This window comes from Theropithecus gelada, chromosome 1 (assembly GCF_003255815.1).
Source record: "Theropithecus gelada isolate Dixy chromosome 1, Tgel_1.0, whole genome shotgun sequence".
Taxonomy (NCBI): Eukaryota; Metazoa; Chordata; class Mammalia; order Primates; family Cercopithecidae; genus Theropithecus; species Theropithecus gelada.
Window position 1 is genome coordinate 153,615,190 of NC_037668.1, and position 25,030 is coordinate 153,640,219.

At 36.0% G+C, this 25,030-nt stretch overlaps 1 protein-coding gene and 1 non-coding gene across 6 annotated transcripts in view; one reads left to right on the top strand and one right to left on the bottom strand.

Moving 5' to 3' along the window:
• Positions 1 to 25,030, top strand: part of INTS7 (integrator complex subunit 7) — a 96,545-nt gene that overhangs the window by 7,506 nt on the left and 64,009 nt on the right. For 4 of the 5 annotated variants that reach the window (XM_025383554.1, XM_025383575.1, XM_025383561.1 and 1 more), the window contains 6 exons: positions 6,952 to 7,081; positions 7,900 to 8,046; positions 11,152 to 11,289; positions 15,421 to 15,467; positions 19,431 to 19,630; positions 20,121 to 20,243. In XM_025383554.1, coding sequence (XP_025239339.1) covers positions 6,952 to 7,081; positions 7,900 to 8,046; positions 11,152 to 11,289; positions 15,421 to 15,467; positions 19,431 to 19,630; positions 20,121 to 20,243 — 785 coding nt within the window. The remainder of the gene's footprint in view (positions 1 to 6,951; positions 7,082 to 7,899; positions 8,047 to 11,151; positions 11,290 to 15,420; positions 15,468 to 19,430; positions 19,631 to 20,120; positions 20,244 to 25,030) is intronic. The other variant, XM_025383582.1, reaches the window with a different exon arrangement.
• On the bottom strand, positions 2,450 to 2,569 carry LOC112616209. The gene has a single exon (XR_003117593.1). It is a non-coding gene; the product is annotated as a small nucleolar RNA SNORA26 (small nucleolar RNA).

A 25,030-nucleotide genomic window follows, 5' to 3' on the forward strand; every position in this document is an offset into this window, starting at 1 on the left:
CTGTAATCCTAGTACTTTGGGAAGCTGAGGCGGGAGGATCACCTGAGGTTGGGAGTTTGAGATCAGCCTGGCCAACATGGTGAAATCCCGTCTCTACTAAAAACATAAAACTTAACCGAGTGTGGTGGTGCACACCTATAATCCCAGCTGCTCGGCAGGCTGCATCACAAGAATCACTTGAACCCCGGGGGCGGAGGTTGCAGTGAGCTGAGATCGCGCCACTGCACTCCAGCCTGGGCGACAGAGTGAGACTGTCTCAAAAAAAAAAAAAACCCCAACCTTTTCAAAGTTAAACAGATGCCTGGGACTCTGCCCCATATATTTAGTAGATTTGGAGTAAAACCCCTAGCATAGATATTTTTCAAAAACTTAACAGATATTGCTGATGCAGAGCAAAGCTGAAAACCACTAGCATGGCAAAAAGCTCTGCACATTTTAAGTGCAAAATAAGATTAGAATAATGCATGCTTTACTTCTGCCAAATGAATTTTGAATGAATAAATGATTTTACAGCCTATTTTAATTCCCCTGGTCTACATGCATGTTGCAACTGAGTTAAGCGCTGTTTAAGTCCAGGCACAGAAAAGCAGGAGGGATCTGTTTTTGTTTTTGTTTTTGTTTTTGTTTTGTTTTGTTTTTTTGGTGGAAGAATACAAAATAAAATGTAGGTATGGCAATCACATCCATCCTTCTTAATCTTATCTCTGGGCTCACAGTAGTATTCTTATGATTAGTGGTCTTATGACCAGGGCATTCTTCCTGTAGCAAGCAATACAAATAAAATGTCTAACCCTCTTATACTAGAACTGGAATGTGCTGAGCTCCTGTTTTCCAGTGCTTACAAAATTGGCCTAGAGCAAGCAAGATGAGTACCATTCTACGCCAACCCAGGGCTGTTGCTAAATAATAGGCCTTTAAAGCACTTTTTCCTTCTTTTTCACCTTAACTCCTATCCTTCAGAGCCAGCCTACTTCTCACTTCCTCTTTCCTAAGGAGGGCTCTTACATCAGAAAATACAGAAGAGATTTAATATTCTTTAACTCATTTACCCCATGGAGTTGTTATAGAGGAATGAGAGTCTACTTTATCTCAGATAAAAAAGTTTGACGATATTAGATAAAACATTCTCTGGCTTCATTCAAAATAACCTTTGGTACATTTTAAATCAGCATGTTTAAACAAATCAATATGGTCTTTGGTTCTGTTTTTCAGGGAAGATAAAACATGATTATATTCTGTCAAGGAGACTACCTGTGCATAGGCTGTTTCCTACTATGCCTTTTTCATCTCAGCCAAGGTTAATTCATTACAAACAGAACTTTACCATCCTTTGTATGTAACTCAGCTACTGGAAGTGAGAAGAAAATGAAACAATCCAATTACTGTGGATTGTTTCAACCCCTTTGCCAACACATACACATAAGCACACATCTCTGTTCCTTGTCTCTTCCTCTCACCTCCATCCTCAGCTATGTCTTTCCTCTTCTGTGCCTTATCTGTGTGTCCCTTGACCCGTTTTTCATATCAGGCTTTTACAAAAGCCTTTAAGGCTCTGTGAGCCACACTCCCAGCTATGTGGAATTGCCCCTTTTGGCGTTGTGTGTTTCATAGGAAAAAGATTTCTAGAGCTTCAGAGGCAGTTCTCTGTGTGTGTATGGGGGTGAAAGGGAGGAGGGACCAGATGAAGGAGGAATGTGTTCTATCTCAGTTAGAAATGTTAATTAATTATCCCATAGAAACTTTTATTATAAATAGTTATTAGGTTCCAGAGTACTATGAGTGCTGATAGTGCTATTATTTTCCTATGAGGAAATAATGTTCTAAGTACTGAATAACTAACATGAGTGCATTACAGAACATCACTCATTAGTAAATGAGAGAAATTACCTATGCAGTTTTACTTTGTGGTTGTCTTTTGTATGAAACATTGTGGCAACCAGGAAGAGCCTTCAGATTTCCTTTGTCTTTTTGCTTTTTGGAGACAGGGTCTCTGTCACCTAGGCTGGAGTGGAGCGAGTGGCGTGATACTGGCTCACTGCAACCTCTGCCTCCAAGTTCAAGCAATTCTCGTGCCTCAGCCTCTTGAGTAGCTGTGATTACAGGTCCCTGCCATCACGCTGGGCTAATTTTTGTAATTTTTTTTGGTAGAGACGAGGTTTTACCATATTGCCCAGGCTGGTCTTGAACTCGTGGCCTCAGGTGATCTGCCTGCCTCGGCCTACCAATGTGCTGGGATTACAGGCGTGAGCCACTGCGCCTGGCCTCCTTTCTTGTTTTTTTAAGAATAATCAAAGGTTACTGGACGGAGATATTCTAAGATACTTATTCCTGTGAGGATATAATTAGCATTTTATGACTGGTAAAATACTAAACAGAGACATTTGAAATTGATGCTATTAAATCCTTACCAACGTATTCACTCTTAGTGAATTTTTTTTTTTCCTGGTTCAGCTGTGACTCCAGGCAGGATCCAGAGGAGTGTTCCAATCTCTTCTCTGGGTTTTGTAGAGACTTATTTTATCCTTCTATGTTAGCTTCTTAAAGCACTACATCAACCTTAAAAGGGCATAGGAAAGGGCCAATTCCTAATGAATTTTTTAGAAAATTGAATATTAATTCTTTTTTGTTGGATGGGTTTTTAAAATTTTTTTTAAAAATCAGATTTAGTGAGGTATAATTTGTATCAGATAAAATTCACCAAATGTATGTAGTCATGAAACCATGACCATAGTCAAGACATAGAATATTTCCTTTACCCGAAAAACTTTCCTTGTGTGCCTGTGCAGTCAGTTCCCTTTCTCTAGCTCCCAGCTACCACCAATCTATTTTTTGTCACTATAGTTTTGCCTCTTCCAGAATGTCATATAAAATAGAATCATACAGTAAGTAAGTGTAGTCTTTCGGGTCTGGCTTCTTTCACTCAGCATAATGATTTTGAGATTGTTTTATGTGGTTAAAATAAGGTATGATTTCACAAATCACATGGTTTATTACCATACAGAAAGAGTTTTCCCCACCTTGTTCACAATGTTTAGAGGGGGAGAATAATAAGAACAAATCTCACAGGGAATACATTTGATAGACAAAGTCCATTAACCACATATGAGTAAATACTAGTTTCATTTAGAGTCCAATTAGTAAAGTCTAGTTGTGCATTTAGGATGGAAACAGGCCACTGTGAATGTAAAGTCTAATTGAAGTTTGAGGTGTACCTTTCTATGAGATGTTCTCTGGAGAGAAGATCTGACCAACACTGGAGATCTATGATGACAACAAGGTTTTCAATGCTAGGAGCCATGTCATCAGGGAGGGAGATTACACTCCATGTTCTTACCACAGCAGAACATTTCACTCACAATAGCAGACTATTGTAATCATTTCAAAGCTACACAACAGAGATACACCTTTGTTGTTGTATGCATCAGTAACTGGTTCCTTTTTTATTGCTGAGTAGTAGTTCATTGTATGGATATACCACAGTTTGTTTATTCATTTACCAGTTGGTGAACATATGTGTTTCCAGTTTGGGGCTATTAATGAATAAAGCTGCTGTGAATATTTGCATACAGATCTTTGTGTCGACATATGTTTTCATTTCATTTGGATAAATAGCTAAAAGTAGCATTGCTATGTGTCTAGTATGTTTACCTGTATTAAAAAAGAACCAACAAAAAATAAAATGCCTAGGGATACCTCTAACCAAGGAGGTGAAAGATCTCTACAAGGAGAACTACAAAACACTACCAAAAGGAATCATAGGTGACACAAATGGAAAAACATTCCACGCTCATGGATTGGAAGAATCAATATCGTTAAAATGGCCACACTGCCCAAAGCAATCTACAGAGTGCTATTACTGTCAAACTATCAACGTCATTTTTCACAGAATTAGAAAAAAAAAAACTCTTATAAAATTCATGTGGAACCAAAAAAGAGTCTAAATAGCCAAACCAATCCTAAGGAAAATAACAAAACTGAAGGCATCACATTACCCAATTTCAAACTATTCTGTAAGGCCACAGTAACCAAAACAGCATGGTATTGGCACACACGCAGTCACACAGACAGCAGAATAGAGAACCCAGAGATAAAGCTGCACACCTACAGCCATCTGATCTTCAACAAAGTTGATAAAAATAAGCAATGGGAAAAGGACTCGCTGTGCAATAAATGGTACAGGGATAGCTGGCTAGCCCTATGCAGAAGAATGAAACTGGACCCCCCTCCCTTTCACCATATACAAAAATTAACTCAGGGTGGATTTAATATTCAAATGTAAGATCTCAAACTATAAGAATCCTAGAAGAAAACCTAGGAAGTACCATTCTCGACATCAGCCTTGGGAAAGAATTTATGACTAAATCCTCAAAAGCAGTTGCAACAAAACCAAAAATTGACAAGTGGGACCTAATTAAGCAAAAGAGCATCTGCACAGCGAAAGAAACTATCAACAGAGTAAACAGCCTACAGAATGGAAGAAAATATTTGCAAACTACGCATCTGACAAAGGTGTAATATCTAGTCTATAAGGAACTTAATTCAACAAGCAAAAACCAAATAACCCTATTAAAAAGTGGGCAAAGGACATGAAAAGACATTCTCAAAAGAAGACATACAAGGAGTCCACAAACACGAAAAAAATGCTCAGCTTCAGTAATCATCAGAGAAATGTAAATTAAAACCATAGTGAGATACCATCTCACACCAGTCAATATAGCTATTATTGAAAAGTCAAAAAATAACTTGCTGGTAAGGCTGTGAAGAAAAGGGAATGCTTATATATGTGCTGTTGGTGGGAATGTAAATTAGTTCAACCAGTGTAGAAAGCAGTTTGGAGATTTGTCAAAGAACTTAGAACTGCCATTCAACCCAGTAATCCCATTACTGGATATATACCCAAAAGAAAATAAATCATTCTGCCCAAAAGACACATGTACTCATATGTTTATCCCAGCGCTGTTAACTATAGCAAAGATGTGGAATCAACCTAGATGCATGTCAATCATGGATTGGATAAAGAAAATGTGGTACATATACACCATGGAATACTATGCAGCCATAAAAAAGAATGAAACCATGTCTTTTGCAGCAGCATGGATGCAGCTGGAGGCCATTACCCTAAGCACATTAATGTAGGAACAGAAAATCAAATACTGTATGTTCTCACTTGTAAGTGGGAGCTAAGCTTTGGGTACACATGGACATAAAGAGAGGAACAGTAGACACCGGGGACTCTAAAAGTAAGCAGGGAGGGAGAGGGGAAGAGTTGAAAAACTACCTATTGGGGTACTATGCTCACTACCTGGGTAATGGGATCATTCATACCCCAAACTTCAGCGTCTCACAGTATACCCATTAGCAAACTTGCACATGTACCCCCTGAATCTAAAATAAAGGAAAAATGAAAATTAAAGGAAAGAGCCAGAGGGTTATCAAAAGAGCTGAACGGTTTTACATTCCCACTAACAATGTATGAGAGTTATAGTTACCCCATATCCTCATTAGCACTTGCATTGTTGGTCTTTTTAAAGTTTTTGCCATTCTAGTGAATGTGTAGTGGTATCTTTTTGGAGTTTTAAATCTTCATTTCCCTGATAACACTGTTGAGCATCTGTTCATGTGCTTATATTTGCCATCCATATTTTTTCCTCAATGAAATTTCTCTTTAATTCTTGTCCATTTAAAAAATTGGTTTGTATTATTGATTTACAACAACTGTGGATGAAGTCCTTTATCACATATGTGTTTTGTAAATGTTTTCTTTCAGTATGTGGGTTGTCTTTTCATCTTAACAGTGTCTTTTGAAGAGCAGAAGTTTTAAATTTTGATGGAATTTAACTTACCACTTTTTTATTTTATGATTTATGCCTTTTGTTTTATCTAAGAATTCTTTGCCTAACCCAAGCTCATAAAAATTTTCTTTATGTCTTCTTCTACATAGTTTATAATTTTAGCTCTTACACTGAGGTCTGTTGTTCATTTTGAGTTAATTTTTGTGTATGATGCAAGGGAGGAGATTGATTCTTTTTGCTATGCTTATCTAGCTTTTCCAGAATCACATGTTTAAAAGATTATTCTTTCCACATTGAATTATGTTGGTACCTTTGTTAAATCACTGATTTGAGAACTTTCTTCTTTCTTAATATAAGCCTTCAATGTTACAAATGTTCCTTGAGGCACTACTCTAGTTGCATTCCATAGATTGTGCTTTTATTTTCATTCAGTTCAAAATATTTTTCTAATTTCTTCTTTCAGCTGTGAGTTATTTATTTATTTGTTACTTAAAAATTTTTTTTTGAAATGGGGTCTTGCGCTGCTGCCCGGGCTGGAGCACGGTGACACAATCACAGTTCACCGCAGCTTCAACCTCCCAGGCTCAAGTGATTCATCCACCTCAGCCTCCCCAGTAGCTGGGTCCACAAGCGCACACTACCACGCTTGGATTTTTTTTTTTTTTTTTTTTTTTTTCGTAGAGACAAGGTCTTACTATGTTGTTCAGGCTGGTCATGAACTCCTGAGCTCAAGCAGTCCTCCTTTTCCCAGCCTCTCAAAGTGTTGAGATTACGGGCATGAGCCACCATGCCCAGCCTAGACCTATGGGTTAAAGGTGCTTTTTTTTTTTTCTTTTTTCTAATTTAATTCCATGTGGTCAGAAAACATGCATTGTATGATTTCAGTCCTTTTAAATGTGTTGAGCTTTATTTTGTGGCTTTGAATATTCTTAACTCTTACCTTAAAAATTGTTTTCATTATCGTTTATCTAAAAGTAGTGATTTCCAGATTACTATTTGATACACCATTTTTACTTTTAAAAGGGTAATGAATTATACTTTACCTGCTTCTTAAGAATGATTATTTCTTCCCTATCTAGTAAATTAATATTTGCTATTTTTGCTTTGTAGCCACAAATATGCAAACTGTTCTTCCCTCTCTGTGCTTTTTTTTCCATAGGCCTAAGATCTGGCAAACTTGGTGAACAGTGCGAAGCAGTTGTTCGCTTTCCCAGACTTTTTCAGAAGTATCCATTCCCTATTCTTATCAATTCTGCATTCCTAAAGTTAGCTGATGTTTTCAGAGTTGGGTAAGTCTTTTTAAAGCCTCAATGTTCTAAAGTACTTTGTTCATATTTCTTGTTTTCTATTGTGGTCTTTTTCTTTTTGCCTTTTAGGACTTCCACCTGGTTAGTTACCATTAGTGGATACACATGACTGTGTGCAGCACATCAGTGTGAGATTTAATGACGTTTAAAGCAAAAATGAAGAGTATAATTTAGACAATACTTATTTCTTTGGAGAACAGAATAAAATTAAGACAACCTTGATATTTTAGTGTATACTTCAGGAAAATCTGTGGCTTTGTACAGATTGTTTTTGAGAAGTTGCTGATTTAATAATTTATTTTATAGCATGAGATGCATGTCTGTGAAGTACCTGAAACATATAAGTACTGAATACATGCCTGTTTGCTTTTTCGCCCCCACCATTCCCTCTTCTGCTGCTTTCTGCCATTCTCCATGTGCTCATGTGCTCATATGTACACAGTACCACACTTGAGGAGAAGAGAAGTTGTGGAATAAGCCCAAGAGAAGAGAAAGACCATCTGACTTCCTGGCCTTGGTTATAATATAGTTTGAGGAGATTTAGTTCTGCTCTAGGTTTTCTCCTTGTGTCACTGCCATTTTGGTGTCTTGCAGCAACACTATAGCATAGCTAACTGCTTATGCTTAGTGTCCACGTAAAGTACAAACTTTAAGTAACTCTTTTAGTAGTGAAACAAATAATGATAAGATTGAAAAATATTTGCTGTTGCTAAAATTTAATATTATTAGTGTTGCTTTGGTTCCTAATTAAATATTACTTTCTAAAGTGACCTAATTTATTTTATTTCTGGTTTTTCTAGAAATAATTTCCTGAGGCTGTGTGTTCTTAAAGTTACCCAACAAAGTGAGAAACATTTGGAGAAGATTCTAAACGTGGATGAATTTGTGAAGAGAATTTTTTCTGTGATTCATAGTAATGATCCCGTGGCAAGAGCCATCACCCTCCGGTATACTGTACTGTAATAATTCACTATAAGATTATTTGAACTATAGTTATGTACAAAAAAGGCAGTATATTTACATTTTTCATTTTGAATATTAGGAGTTGTTTTTGGTTTTTTGACTAAGAGTCAAGGCAAAACTGTGATAACCATCCCAATCTGCAAATGCTTTTTAGTTAACATCTATGTTAACTGTTCTGGTTATAAATTGTTGCCTAACTTGTGTTTGAAATGCATCTCTATATAGGTAGGTGTTCTGATCAAATAACTTGGTGGATCTCAATATAACAGCCTCAGCTCATTTTGAACTTTGCCTTCCTGACCTTGTACTTAATGTTTTCTGTCAGTTTTCTATATTCTTCCCTGATTATGTGATCATTTTTAATGTGATAAATCATATTTGATCTCACCGGAGAACATCAGATATAACCACTATAGTTTCTTTAGCTTTTTCTTTTCTTTCTTGGCATATTTTAAAAAATGTATTTGTTAGAATTTCATTTTGTAAGCCTTATATCCAGCTTGAACCATATTCTCTTTTTAGCTCTGCCATTTATAGAATCATATCTATAACTTTTTATATCTTTTGAAATTCACTTTCCTAAATTATAGGGTTCATTTCTGACCTACCCTGCCCAGACAGTCTTCTTTTTAACCAGGAAGTTTGGGATGTCACATCTTCCCTGAATGTCCTTTTTTCCACACCAAGAATCAGTTCTTCCTTCTTGTTCAGAGTTTAGTCATTTCTTTTGAAGTCAAGCTTTTGTCATTTCTTTGCCTTTTGAGTGATTAAATTGTGAGCAGTATGTGATATTTTAAAGTCAGTTAATTGATTTTCATCTTTTGAAAGCTATATTCAATAGAATTTATTTATTTATTTATTTATTTATTTATTTATTTATTGAGATGGAGTCTCAGTCTGTCGCCCAGGCTGGAGTGCAGTGGCGTGATCTCGGCTCCCTGCAACCTCTGCCTCCTGGGTTCAGGCAATTCTCCTGCCTCAGCCTTCCAGGTAGCTGGGATTATAGGTGCCCGCCACCATGCTCAGCTAATTTTTTTACTTTTAGTAGAGGCACAATTTCACCATGTTGGCCAGGCTGGCTGGTCTTGAACACCTGACCTCAGGTGATCTGCCCACCTCAGCCTACCATAGTGTTGGGATTACAGGTGGGAGCCACTGCATCTGGCCCAGAATTTAAACTTAAGATATTTTTGCCCTTTACTTCAGCAAATATACCTGTAGGAATTTTTAAAATCATTTTTAAAAGTTGGTGAATATATGTATATAGATGATTATAGTGTCATTTTTGTGGAATGAAAAATTGGGGAAAAATCAACGTGGGAATGGCTATTTGTGAACTACTGTATAACTTTTAAAGAGTAAAGTGAGTTGTGAGTCTATATATGCTGACATAGAAAGATATTAAGTTTTAAAAAGTTGTCAAATAGTATCAATTTCATTAACTCATTTTGTCAGTTAATACTAATATATATGTTTATATAGGCTCAGAAAAAAATCTAGAGGAATATATACCGTTAACAGTGATTATTTTTGGTAGAGTCTTTGGGTTATAGATTACAAGAGGCTTTTCCATTTGTCTTTTTTTGTAATGTTTGAATTGTTTTTCACAAACGTGGTTTTTTTTTAAATCAAAAGATAATAGAATTTAACTGGTGGAATGAATTTCATAAATCATTTAAAGCTAGCCTGAATATTTTGGTAAGAATGTAGATTAATATTTGTTATTCATTTTGCATGCTTGCCCTTCTCTAAGTCATGGCAGTTGACTCTTGCCTCAACTCTTTTTTTAAGCACTATGGTTATCAGTAAAACCAGCGATCTCTAGAAAGCTTCCAAAAAGAAGGATCACTTTAAAGGAAAAAAAAAATTAGATTTAAATCAGATTTTTCAACAGTAACACTTGTTGCAATAAGTATTAAAGGAAAATTGAGCTAAGAATTTTATATCTATCCAGTTTTCATTTAAAAGAGTAGTAAAATAAAAAGATTCTCAGGCACACAAGGCCTTAGGAGGTTTGCCATATAGGACCTATTTTGTAAACGTTCTAGAAGGAGGTACTCAAGTAGGAAGAGAAAAATTAAGCTGGAAGCAGTGGGAATAAGTCGTTAAATGTGTCAGTATTAGACTAGTCTAATCTTTTCTGGTATAATAGATTAATAGTCATTTGTTGTTTCTTTTGAAAAATGTATAATTTCAAAACCTTCAAATTAAATATAAATTACATATTTAGTCCATTTTAGTTTCTTGCTACTAATAGTATTACTTAAACTTAATAGTACTAGGAACAATACTAATTAATTGAGTGTAATTACAGGGAATAATTAGGTGATTACATGTCACATTGGAAGGTTATTTAGGATGTTGACTTTGAAAAAGGTTGTCATTGTAGGAACATTGTAGGTTTTGTTTACTGCAGTGTTTTGCAAATTTCTAAAATTTATGCCTTTCTACTGAAAGGATTTTTCAAACTATCTGTGGTTTATATCACAAACAATAGATTTTTTTCCTTTCTAATTGTGTAATTTTATTATGAAGTAGACTGTTTTCCAAACTTTACCTTCTGCACCATTGTTGATTCTGGCATGAGCCCCAAGGGTGTACTCAACCACTCCTTTCTTGATCTTGAGGACATTTGAAAATCATCATACCAATATTTACTGATGTGGGAAAAAAAGATTGGGAGGTCTACTTTTTTTTACTTTGTGTATCTGCTTAACAGCAAAAATGTAGTATTCTTAATGCTTTGCTGAAATGGACTTCTTTATGCAACATTGGAAAATTGATATTTTGATGCTTTAATAATTCAGAAGTTTCCTTTCTGGGCTGTTTGGTACCTGGAATGTACTTCAAGGTGATTGTTAAAAATTTTGCTTTTTAGATAAGCCATCTTAATTTTTCTGACATATTGAAATATGTAAAAGTGTTTAAAATTTGAGTCATGGATTTCTAAAGTTATGCTTTATTAACCAGAGTTACATGGAATTACCTATAAACTTTAGTTTTGATAATCTGGCTTTGCCTGGCCTCTTCCTTTTCTGACCTTGACTTTATCATATGCCCGATATGCTTGGCTTTCTCTATTTCTGTAGGATGTTGGGAAGTCTGGCATCAATAATTCCTGAGAGGAAGAATGCTCATCACAGTATTCGTCAGAGTTTAGATTCACATGATAACGTAGAAGTTGAAGCTGCTGTTTTTGCTGCTGCAAACTTCTCTGCACAGTCAAAGTAAGCATACAAAAGCACATCCCTAAATGACAAGGTATATTTTCTGAGAAGGTTTACCTTACAGTGGGGAAACAAGACTTAAATTCATAAAATAGAAAATGTAAGTACAAATGTTGGCATTAATTGTGTAAATGAAATGAGTTTCCAGAAGGACAGGATCAGCATAGATTAGTTGGGGAAGGCTTCATTGGGTAGCAGAGGTTTTATTCACTAAGGAGCTTCTCTCAGACATATACATCTGTAATACTAAAATGCTTACCCACTGTCTTCTAATGTTAATTTGTTTTGCATTAGAGCTGTCCACAGTTTGGCAAAGACAATAACTTGAATTAAAACCAATTTTAACCTATTCAGAATGTCATATCCTACACTTGTTTTACAGAACAGTATTTTTTTGGGGGGGGCGGGAGGATTAAATGTTGACCATGGTTTTATTACTATGTTTGATTGGCTTGTTTCTCTTCTGTAAAATAAAATATAATATCCCCCTGACTGACAGGAAAAGTAGCATTGCCTTCTGGGGAGCGTTTTGGTAATATGTGTGAAAAGCCTTAAACAGGTACATCCCTTTGACCCAGGAAATTCACTTCCAGAATTTATCCTAAGATATCAGTAATATGTACTGATAATTATTTGTATGGATGCTAGTTGTAGTGTTACTTGTAACAACAAAAGAAATGAGAAGCAACCTAAATTTCTGCCATTGAGCTTAGATAAATTATGATCATACAATAGAATACGGTAACAAATGTTTTTAGAAACGTATTTGGAAGCAGTTTACATAATAGGTTATGTAATATGACAGGTTTGTTTAAAAAAAAAACCCTAATAACTTACGTAATATAACAGGTTTGTTGAAAAAACAAAAAGGCCTAGTATTTGTATTTATGCAATAGAAAAAAAGACTGGAAGGATATATATAAAAATCTTGTCTCTGAGTGGTAAGATGGTATATAATTTTTGTTTTCTTTTTATAAATTTCTCTATATCTTGGCATGAACAAGTTCCAGTTTTATAACCAGGTGAATAATACATTTTTTTAACGTTAAAAAAATTAGTATTTGCATACCCTTCTCTTCAGCTTTTGTTTTGTTTTGTTTTTTGAGATGAAGTTTCGCTCTTGTCACCCAGGCTGGAGTACAGGGGCACAATCTCAGCTCACAGTAACCTCCGCCTCCCGGGTTCAAGCAATTCTTCTGCCTCAGCCTCCCAAGTAGCTGGGATTATAGGCGCCTGCCACCATCCCTAGCTAACTTTTGTATTTTTAATAGAAACAGGGTTTCAGCATGTTGGCCAGGCTGGTCTTGAACTCCTGACCTCAGGTGATCCACCTGCCTCGGCCTCCCAAAGTTCTGGAATTACAGGCGTGAGCCACTGTGCCCGGCCCCTTCAGCTATTCTTATCAAACCTTCAGAGTTCCAGTAATTCTTATTGAAAAAGTAGATAATAGAAAGCATATAGTTTTTAATTTCATGGATCAAAATTAATAAATAGATGTGGCAGTAATTGATGATCAGAAATATCTGAATAAGTACAGTTCCTTTTTGTGCCTTTGAAAATAAGCATTTTTTTTTCTCATTGAGAGTCATTGGTTTTGAGGACTTTTAAAAATTTCAGTCACATGTCTCTAAACTATGAGGTTACATTCTGAGAAATGCATTGTTAGGCAATTTCATCATTGTGCAAACATCATAGAGGACTTACACAAATCTAGATGGTATAACCTACTATACACCTAGGTTATATGGTATAACATGTTGCCCCAGGCTGTAAACCTGTATAGCATATTTCTATACTGAATACTGTAGGCAATTGGAACACAGTGGTAAGTATTTGTATATCTACACATAGAAAAGGCTCAGTAAAAATGTGGCATAAAAGATAAAAATGGTATTCCTGTATAGGGCACTTACCATGAATGGAGCTTGCAGGACTGGAATTTGCGCTGGGTGATCAGTGAGTGAGCGGTAAATGAAAGTGAAAGCCTAGGACGTTACTGTATTACTACTGTAGACTTCCTGAACACTGTACACTAAGGCTTCACTGAATTTATTTTTGAAGTTTTTCTTCCTTCAATAATAAATTAGCTTTAACTTACTATAACCTTTTAACTTTATACAGTCTTAATTTCTTTTAACTTTTTGACTCTTTTATAATAACACTTAGCTTAAAATACAAACATATAGCTGGATAAACGTATTTCTTTATATCCTTATTCTGTAAGCTTTTTTTGTTAAAATTAAGACATAACTGGGCACAGTGTCTCACGCCTGTAATTCTAGCCTGTAATTGGGAGGCTGAGGCCGGGGTATCCGCTTGAGCTCAGGAGTTCAAGACCAGCCTAGGCAACATAGTGAGACCCCTCAAAGAAAACACACAGGGACACATACATTAACCTAGACCTACACAGGGTCAGACATCAAGACATCTCTGGCCAATATGAATTTTTCAGCTCTGTTATAATCTCTTGAAGCCGCTGTCATATATGTGGTTTGTTGTTGACCAAAACGTTATTATGCTGTACATGACTGTACTTTTACTGATTAAGAGTTGTGCCTAGTGAATAATTATCATCTGATTACCACTGCCAAGGTGTCAGTGCTTCATAGTCTGTCAGATTAAATATGTACTTCCAGTGCTTCCAAAAATAGTTTTCTAAATTTAGTTTCTAAATTTGGATGATAAATTTGTAATTTAGTGATTAAATTTTATATATGAGAATCACTTTTAGTTCAGTTTTTCTCTTGTGTTCTTATTAGAAGCTAATTTTATTTCAGTCTGTGTAATTACTGGTTTTGGAAAATGATTAAGACCAAGTAAGAGAAACAGCAAGATTCTTCACTTGTGGAAATGATGATTAAACATCTAAATTAGCAGTTTATGTAGAAACAGTTTTTAATATACCATGCTTTAATGTGATAACTTGTAATTTATTATATTAAAAAATACCAAATGAGTCTCTTGTCACCTAGGCTGGAATGCAGTGATGCATTTATGGCACACTGCAGCCTCGAACTCCTGGACCCAAGTGATCCTCTCACCTCAGCCTCCCAAATTTCTGGGATTACAGGTGTGAGCTACTGTGACCAGCTGACAAGATTTGTATTTTTGAGATCAGTGTTCATGTCTTCTCCCAGAAATAATGACCTGGCTTGAGATCACATATCTCGGTCAGTGCTGATAGATTTTTTTTCTGGTGTCTGTATTGATCGGTTTTGGATATTAAATCAGAGTAACAAGCCAAATAAGACCTTTAGAATTTATTTAATCCTTTTCTTCCCACCGTCACCACATCTGTTTTATTCTAAACCAGAAAATTTTAAATTGCTAGTGTCTGGGTCGCAAAGCAGGAGTTACAAGCTCAGATGCTTTCAGGGGCCAGGTGAACATTGTCAGTGAGAGCAGTGTCCCCTAGTGGCATCTGTGGTGAACTGAAGCACATCCGCTCCATCTAAAGTGCCCCATGGCACCAGCCTGTCATTAACAGTGCGGGAATGGATGCCCAGTGCTCAGGTCTCAATTTTTGGCAAAGGAGAGGGGATAATCTGAAAAACCAGATTATTCTATTTGGGCTCACTATATTTAAATGTTGACATTAAGAATTTTTAAAATGTTATTTAAAAAATAGTTTTGAAAATATTGTTACACACAAAAAGCCTGCAGTCTCCTAGTTTGCAGTTTCTTGGCCCTAAAGGTATGTAACTGATTTTTAAATTTCAAGTTGTTATGAGAAGTCTTTTTATGGTTATTAAAGAAATACTTACTGAATATCCACCATGTTCAGACACTTTTCTAAGTACCAGAAATATAGGGGTGAAAAAGGTCAAGCCCTGTTGTTATATAAACACAAAATAATTTCAGATGCTTGTTAGTGTTATGAAAAAATAACACTGTAAGTGAGCTGCTTTACAGCAGTGTTGGCATAGCCCATTTGGTTGCTGGAGTTTTTGTTTTAGTTGTGTTTCTTACCACCTCCTCTAATCCGAGCACCTGACCTTGGAATGTTAGTTGCAGTTTGGAATATTGGATTTCTTCTGTGCTAATTGTGTTTTATTTCTTTTAAGTCTTTAGAAAATACAAGCAAGTGTAATTTTTCGGTTTTAAAGTTTTTTCTGTTCTCTTTTCCCAAAGGGATTTTGCTGTAGGAATCTGTAACAAAATCAGTGAAATGATTCAAGGTATGTATTCTTCATTTAGTATTATGAGTGACTTAATGAGATTTATAATAGTTGCTAACACTAATTAAGTACTTATTATTTGCTAGTCACCATACATTCAAATAATATTTATTAAGTATCTTCTATGTGCCCACACTGTTATAAATGCTGAGGATACAGGAGTGAGCAAAACAAAGTCCTTACCCCCATCTAACCTACACTCTAGTCAGGGGTGGGGTGTGTGGGGATAGACAAATGTGCATGTGACATTTCTGGTGCTATGGTGAAGGAGTGAGAGAATAAGGATAGAGAGTCTCAAAAGTAAGTCGGTGGGGGGAGACAAGGGACTTATCTATTTTATACATATTGATCAGAGAAGGGACTTTCTTGTATATATTGATCAGAGACGGTCTCTAATGAAGTGATATTTGAGTGAGACATGAAGGAGAAAAAGAAGTGAGCCATGCTGATATAGTCCTGCATTGCTTAACAATGGGGATCCTGTGTGAGAAATGTGTCCTTAGGCAGTTTTGTTGTTTGAACTTCATAGAGTGTACTTACATAAACCTAAATGGTATAGCCTCCTATACACTTAGGGTGTATGGTATAGCCTATTGCTCCTAGGCTGTAAGCCTATGCAGCATGTAACTATGCTGAATACCATAGGCAATTGTAACAAAATGATAAGTATTTGTATATCTGAGGTAGAAAAGGTAATATATTGCACTGTGGTGTTACAGTGACTACAGGATCTCTGAAGTTACTCGGAATTTTTCAGCTCCATTATAATCTTATGGGACCACCGTCTGTCATGTGGTCCATCATTCACCAAAGCATACTTATGGGGTGCATGATTAGTTTAGGGAAGACTGCTCTGTCTGAGAGAGAGTAATGTTATTAGGAGCTCTGGAACTCTCTGCTAATGTCCCTCCGGTGTCTCCCAGTTGCACTTAGAATCAAATCCAGATTCCTTACCATAGATTACAAACCTCTGGTTTTCCAGTCTCTTCTTTTATATCATGAGTCATGTGTATTAACCCTATTTATCCTTATAACAGTCATTATGGGAGCCCACGAGCTCCCATAGGGTTAATACCTGTGTCTTACCCCTAATTTATCCTAGCAGTCATAAAAGGGAGCTCTTGGGCTATAGCATTGCATGACTCTAGAGAACACCACTTTGTTTATATTCTTATAAAGAGCATTCCTTTGAATTGTGCAACATGGCAGCCTTGGATAGGTAATACTATTATGTTCATTTTACAGGAAAGGAAATGGAGCCACACTAAAGCCGAATGATTGGTTCACAGTCAAAAAGCTGATAACTTGCAGTTTGGCTTTGAGGCCCACGCTTTTAACCACTATGCTATTGTGTCTTTCTAAGGCATGAATTTCTTAGTGTAGTTATATTTTGCATGCATTTAAATTGTCCTTCAAATTAAAATGAAAGAGAACTTGCTCACTTGCACAAATAATAAAAATCACTTAAAGACCAAGCTACAGTGAATGAGCTTTGTTGTTTTCCCCTTTATTCCTTTGTCTTTTTTCTTCCACCATTAGCAAAAGGGTTTTCCTGCAGAAAGGTATCCTTATGACATTAGAAGGAAGCATCACTTATTCATTGACCAGGATTTTATCAATTGCCTGCTATATCAGACAAGATCTCAGCAGGAAACAGGTGGCATATTTGAATTAAGATAACTCAAGGAAGGTGTAATAAAGGAGCCATTCACAAAGGCATGGCCAGGATATACTATAGGGGATAATGTAGTTTTTGAGCCTGTAATAGCTTTTACCACACCTCTAAGGGTATAGGTTAAAGAGAGGTTACTAGAAACTTGGAGTCATGTCAGGAGGGCCACTTTGAGAAACTAACCTCCAGGAGCATGATGTGACCCTTCTGTGAGAGAACCAGGGAATAAATACTCTGACCTCATTCTCTGCAACTCCTGCTGGGCTCTCCATTGGTTAAACTCAGAGGGCAGATAGCAAGGGAATTGATGAGAGCTATACAGGTGAGCCTTCTAGGATGCTGGAGTATTCTGTGTATCTGATGGTAGTTATATGGGAATGTACATATGTAGAAATTCATTAATCTGTACACTTAAGATTCATTACTTTATTGTTCCTTAAATTTTATCTTAGAAAAATCTAAAAGAACAGAAATTAGGAGAAGAGAGAGGTAGAGGAAAACATAGGAGTGTGGGTGGAGGAAAAGTGGAGGAAAATTGGAACCCAAGACATGGAAACGGAAGAGGAGTTTTAGGAACAGAGTATCCTGACATTTGGTTTTAAGCCGCTTGTGTTTCTGCCAAGTAAAATCTCTGAGCCTCACTAAATCTTTAGTAAAAATGCCTGTAAGCACTAAGATCCCTCTGAGTACTGGGTTGAGAATAAACTTGCAGTAGAGGAAAGGGGGGGGATATGAGAGTGGAGTCTGCCATGGGGAAAGGCCTAAGTAGGGAGAATACTTAGGAGACTTTCTATAATTTAGTCAAGAGATGGTAGTGGAAGTGGATCGGTATGGTAACAACGGAGGTAGAAAGAGTTAGTTTTGGATTTTATTTTGAAGATAGAACCAGTAAGATTTGCTAATACATTTGGAAATGGGATGTGAGAGAATCCTTCTTTCATTAATTAAGAAAGACTCCAGGGTCTAAGGAGCTGTAATGATGTCGTTTACTGAGACAGGAGTATTTTTGGAGGGGCAGTTTCAAGGTGAAGATCAGTTCTCTTTGGGCCCTATTAATACAAAATTCTTCTGAGACCTCCTAGTGCAGATGACCAGAAGGTAATGAGATACATGCATCTGATGTCCTGGGCAGGAGGACGGGTGGGTGGCAACCTTTCACATTTAGCTAATAAGGGAAACCATGGAATTATATCAGCTCACTCAGGGAAAGCACATACAATGAGAAGATAATTTATTACCAACCTATGGGAATATCAGAAATTAAAGTGTAGACAGACGAGGAGACTGCAAAGGAAGTTAAGAAGGAACAACCAGACAAAGAGGTCAGAAAGCAGTAAGAGTGGAGGAGCCAAAGCCATTAGGAGAGAGTTTCAAAGATAGAATGGTCAGCAGTGTCAAGTGCATTCAGAACCTTAAGAAACAAAATAATAACAACATGAGCATGATGTGACCCTGCAGAGAGGAAAGCAGGGAATACTCTGATCTCATTCTTTTCCCCCTGGCAAACCCAAGTAGAGGCCATCTAGCAATGGAGTTTGTTGATGTAGGCAGCTGTTGGACATTGAAGTGCTGTCTTACGTTCATACCCACAATTATTTCACCATGGAAAAACCAGCGATATGCAGAGTATAATTAGCTTGTGGCATGTATGTGGTCATACATTATGACTGAGAAATTTGTGTTCACCATTACCACAAAGCCATGCCATAGAAGAAAAGATTTGTTGGTTTCACTCTACTGTTGACAGGAAAGCGTGGATTAGGGTTAGTCTTCATGGACCCAGTTGTGTATACAATAAAGAAAGGCGTTTACTACACAAAGTTCAGAGGATTTCGAAACTGTTCTACACACAGTTTATTCATATCCTGATTCTAATTTAGTTGTTGAAGGAAATAATTAAAATCATAAGTATAATCAGACTGTAGCCATCAAGTGTGTGTGTTTGTGTGTGTGTGTATATATATGTATATGTGTATGTATAATTTTTTTATTATGATAATGAGAGGAAATAGGCAGCAAATATGACTTTGTTTCTACTGTGCTTTTTAAAGACAGTTTTTATTATCAGCATGTAGTTTTATAATCATTGAAAAGTTAATATCAAGATAAATACTTTGGAAAAAATACTGAATTTATTGATTGGTTCTAATATAATCTTTAATGTTACAAATATAATATTAGTATACTGTGTTTTTCAAGTGCAATTTTGCTAATTGAGTCACAGCTTTTTAATCTGGAATATTTTTAAGGATGATGATCACAAATACCTTGAGAATTCTTTTTGTGTCTAGGTTTAGCAACACCAGTAGACTTGAAGCTAAAATTGATACCCATCCTACAGCACATGCACCATGATGCAATCTTGGCTTCCAGTGCTCGTCAGCTTTTACAACAGCTGGTCACATCCTATCCGTCCACCAAAATGGTGATTGTGTCTTTGCACACTTTCACTCTACTTGCAGCTTCATCTTTGGTTGATACACCTAAGCAGGTAATTTCGATTTTCTTTAAACTGTCTATTCTCTGGTAAACTTAAATATATGATTAGAAATAAGAAAGTGGCCCATAAGTCTGGAGGACATTAAGGTTCTTTTCTGTAATAAAGGTCAGATTAATTTCCTTTTGCTTGCTTTTTTATTCTCTCTGTTCACAGTACTGATTGTTGGGAGCCCTTGAGGAAAATGAGATGTTGTGGGGTACATGGCTGGCTGTGAAGTTGGCCATATTAAAAAAAAAAAAAAAAGAAAGAAAGGATTGAGTATCTGTTAAATGCCAGGTCCTGTGCTAAAACTTTAAAGTTAAATGGTAGTATTTTACAAACATGGAGAAAGAGGTCCAAATGTGGGCACGTAGTTAATGAGTGACAGAGCTCTGATTTGAAGTGAATCCTGTCCCTTTATAAGTTTCACTAAACTACGCTGCATTTCTAATGATCATTTCAGTTACAGTATTGTTTATGGAGTGACTTATTTCCTTTATAGATTCAGCTTCTGTTGCAGTATTTGAAGAATGATCCCAGGAAGGCAGTAAAGAGACTTGCTATTCAAGATCTGAAATTACTTGCTAGCAAAACACCACATACTTGGAGTAGGGAGAATATTCAGGTATGTAGAACTTGTAACATTTTATATAGAAAAAATAATATAACATTATAATATAGTAAAATGTTTTGCATTTTTATATTGTCTTTGTCATCTAAGTGGTTGAATATGAAAAACTTCTAAAGCATTGTTGATGTTTGTGGCTGAAGTTATTTTATAAGTGGCACAATAAATATATAAAACTTCTATACTTCAATGTTTGTTTTAGTCAATGAAACTTGCCACTCAGTTGCTTGTTCATTTTCCCATAGTGGCACTAAGGCTAATTGAGAAGCCCAATTACATTGGTTTTTTTATTCTTGTATTTTTCAATCAATTTGGGGAGAAAAATTTAGGGGCTGACTGTTATCTGTAATGGAGATGGGGCTGGATGGACAACTTGGGAAGTATATTTCTCCATGGAGAGCCGAAGACATTCTTCAGTCTTCTTTTGTAAACAGAAGAGCAGATCTCACTCTTTAGACTTTTAATGTGACATCTTTGACACCATCTATTACCATCTGTTAGGTTAAATTAATATTTTATGTTTATTGTTTTCTCAAAATAGAACCCTGTTTACCCATTACCAATAGAGACACATCATTTTGCAAATAATGCTATTTAAAATGGAATGGAAGTTTTTATCTCTTAGCATCATCATGACTCCAGTGGATCAAAAATCTTTGAATTTCAGATTATTAAAACTAAACTGCTGTGTTTGTTTTTCTGTTTGTTTGCAGTTTTCTAAACATCTTCTAATTTACTATATTATGATTTGATGGTCACAGATATCCCAAGATAAGGACAGTTGTTAAATCTACATTTCATAGATAAGCACTTAAGGTTCAGAGAGACTTAATATGCTTAAGAGAGCATTTTAAGAGAAGTAAATTAAGAATTTAATTCAGAGAGCTTCTGTCCTCTGATCCCTAGTCCTACTGCTTTTTCTACTAAATAATGCTATCTTTCCAAGAAGAGAATGTGCCCAGCCACTTTAGTCATTTTAGAGAATTTGTATAAAGAACCAAACCCAGTTATTTAGAAAGATCAGTGAGAAGCACGGTATTATTCCTTCTCATTTTTTTCTTATTGTGAGATAGATCACACATACGGAAAAGTATGTAAAATGTATAAATAGTTTAAATACTTTTAAGTGAGAAAAGTATGTAAAAATGTATAAATAGTTTAAATACTTCTAAGCGAAAACCCATGCAACTGCCATCCAGCTGGAAATAGAACATTACAGGATCACAGAACCCTGCTTCCTTCCCTTGCATGGTCCTTCCTGATTGAAACTTTACACCTACCAAAAGCAAACCACTATTTTGACTTTCGTGATAATAATTTCTTTGCTCTTCTTTTACCTTCTTCACAGGTATTCCTAAAGAATACTGTTTAGCTTTCTTTTTGTTTCTTTTGCTCGGCATTACACTGGTGAGACTTATCCATGTCTTTTCCCTTTAATTGTAATGTAGTACCCCATTGTATGAATGTATCACAGTTTATTTGCTCTCGATGGGTTATTTCCAGCATGGGCCCTTTGCAAACAGTGCAGAACATTCTTCTGTTTGTCTCCCAGTGCACACATGCAAATTTCTTTAGAGTGTATACCTAGGAATGAAATTTCTGACTTATAGAAAATGCGTATCTTCAATTTTAACAGATAACGTCAAACTATTTTCCAAAGTCAATGAACCAGTTTACATTCCTGCTGTGTATGAGGGCATCCATTGATCACATCCTTACCAACACATAGACTTATCAGACTTAAATTTTTACCAGTTTAGAAATTGTACTTTTTATGTGTGACTCCTTGATTATTAAAGAAATTGAACCTTTTTAATATGTTTATTGATCATTTGGATTTTCTCTTATGACATGGCTATTCAGGTCTCTTGCCTATTTTTCTGTTGATTCGTAATTATTTTTTATATATTTTGAATACTCATACTTTGTTGGTCCTTGGCAATTCTGTATAAATTTCACAACCAACTTGTCAAATTTAACAGTTTGATTGGGATTACACTGAATATAAAGATCAGTTTGTATGGTAACTTTATAATACTGTCTTCCAGTGCATGAACATATTTTATGTTTCCACTTATTTTAGGTCCCTTTAATGTGTCTCTTGCCCTAGTCTATTTCGTCTGATATTAATATCACTACTTTAGCTTTCTTTTACATTTTTTGACATGATAGGTTGTTTACCATCTTTTTAGTTTCAATCTTTATATATCTTTATGTTTCACATGTTTCTTATAAACAGCATTTAATATTTAATTGGATTTTTTTTTTTTTTTTGAGACAGAATTTTGCTCTGTCACCCAGGCTGGAGTGCAATGGTACAGTCTTGGCTTACTGCAACCTCCACCTCCATGGTTCAAGCGATCCTCCCATCTCAGCTTCCCAAGTAGCTGGGACTACAGGCATATGCCACCACACCCGGCTAATTTTTGTATTTTTAGTAGAGAATCATCATCATGTTGCCCAGGCTGGTCCTGAACTCTTGACGTCAAGCAATCCACCTACCTCAGCCTCCCAAAGTGCTGGGATTACAGGTGTGAGCCACCATGCCCGGCCTAATTGGATTATTTTTAATCCAGCCTGGCAGTCTTTTGTCATTTTCAGATGGAGCATTTGATTCACCTGATTTACTGTGATTTATCACACATTTGAGTTTAAATCTACCATTTTATTTTGTGTTTTCTGTCTGTCTCCCCTGTTCCTTTTCACTCTTTGGAGGAGATGGGGGTTTCTTTCTGGATTGATTGTTTTTTATATCTTACCATTCCATTGGACTTGACTAGTCTGGAAGTATACAGTCTTGTTAAATATTCTTTTAGTTGTTATCCTAGAAATGAAAACATAACTGATAGTCATTTTTATCAGTCTAAAGTTAATTCTGCTGAAAGTCCTTTGAACACACTTGAATGCCCTTTTCATCACTCTAAACTTTTATGTATTGTTTCATCACTCTAAACTTGTAATTAAAATACAACTTACATGAAATACAATTAAACTATTTTTTCTTATATAGTTTTGTTATTGTTTAGGAAATTAATTGTCCATTTGGACCTTCCATTGTCTTTGCTCTCTTGCATCTCAGCTATTTCCTAGTTACTTTTCCTTCTGCCTTCGGAAGGTCCTTGAGTGAGAGTCTGTGGTGGTAAACCCTCTCAATATTTGCTTGCCTAAAAATGCTTTCATTTTGTCCTCAATCTTGAAAGATGCTTTCTCAGGATAGAATTCCCAGGGCGTTGAGGATACCATTCTGCTGTCTACTGGTTTTCTTTTTTTTTTTTTAATTTATTTATTATTATTATACTTTAAGTTGTAGGGTACATGTGCATAACGTGCAGGTTTGTTACATATGTATACTTGTGCCATGTTGGTCTGCTGCACCCATCAACTCGTCATTTACATCAGGTATAACTCCCAATGCAATCCCTCCCCCCTCCCCCCTCCCCATGATAGGCCCCGGTGTGTGATGTTCCCCTTCCTGAGTCCAAGTGATCTCATTGTTCAGTTCCCACCTATGAGTGAGAACATGCGGTGTTTGGTTTTCTGTTCTTGTGATAGTTTGCTAAGAATGATGGTTTCCAGCTGCATCCATGTCCCTACAAAGGATGCAAACTCATCCTTTTTTATGGCTGCATAGTATTCCATGGTGTATATGTGCCACATTTTCTTAATCCAATCTGTCACTGATGGACATTTGGGTTGATTCCAAGTCTTTGCTATTGTGAATAGTGCTGCAATAAACATACGTGTGCATGTGTCTTTATAGCAGCATAATTTATAATCCTTTGGGTATATCCCCAGTAATGGGATGGCTGGGTCATATGGTACATCTAGTTCTAGATCCTTGAGGAATCACCATACTGTTTTCCATAATGGTTGAACTAGTTTACAATCCCACCAACAGTGTAAAAGTGTTCCTATTTCTCCACATCCTCTCCAGCACCTGTTGTTTCCTGACTTTTTAATGATCGCCATTCTAACTGGTGTGAGATGGTATCTCATTGTGGTTTTGATTTGCATTTCTCTGATGGCCAGTGATGATGAGCATTTTTTCATATGTCTGTTGGCTGTATGAATGTCTTCTTTTGAGAAATGTCTGTTCATATCCTTTGCCCACTTTTTGATGGGGTTGTTTGTTTTTTTCTTGTAAATTTGTTTGAGTTCTTTGTAGGTTCTGGATATGTCTACTGGTTTTCTTTATTGCTGCTGAAGAGTAGTAATACTCTTTGGAAGGATTTTTTTTTTTTTTTGCTTTAAAATTGTTCTCTTTGACTTGATTTTCTGTAGTTTCACTATGAAATGTCTAGTTGTGAATTTCTTTTTAAACTATCTAGACTGTGTTTGATTTCTTGAATCAGAAGATTGGTATCTTTCAGCAATTCTGGGAAATTGTTACTTGTAATTTCTTCAGATATTGCCACTGTCTCTTTTTCTCACCTTTTCTTCTGGACCTCCTATTAAAGGTATGGTAACCCTTCTCCCGTTAATCCTTCATGTGCCTTATCTTGTTTTCTATTTTCTGTCTCTATGCTGTGTTCTCGGTAATTTCTTCTTATATATGTTTTAGTTCAATAATTATTTTTTCAGTTTATCTAAAGTCTGCAGATTTGTCTCTGCTTTCTGTTTCTATACCCTTTTTCCTTGTTTACCTGGTTGTTTTTCACTTTGAACTACTCATTATTCTTGGAGAAGTATGTGTGGGAATTATTTGAGGCTCAGACTAAAAAGTACTTTCCTGTAGAGATTTGCATTTGCTTCTGCTAGGCAGAGACGTCAGATAGTGATAAATG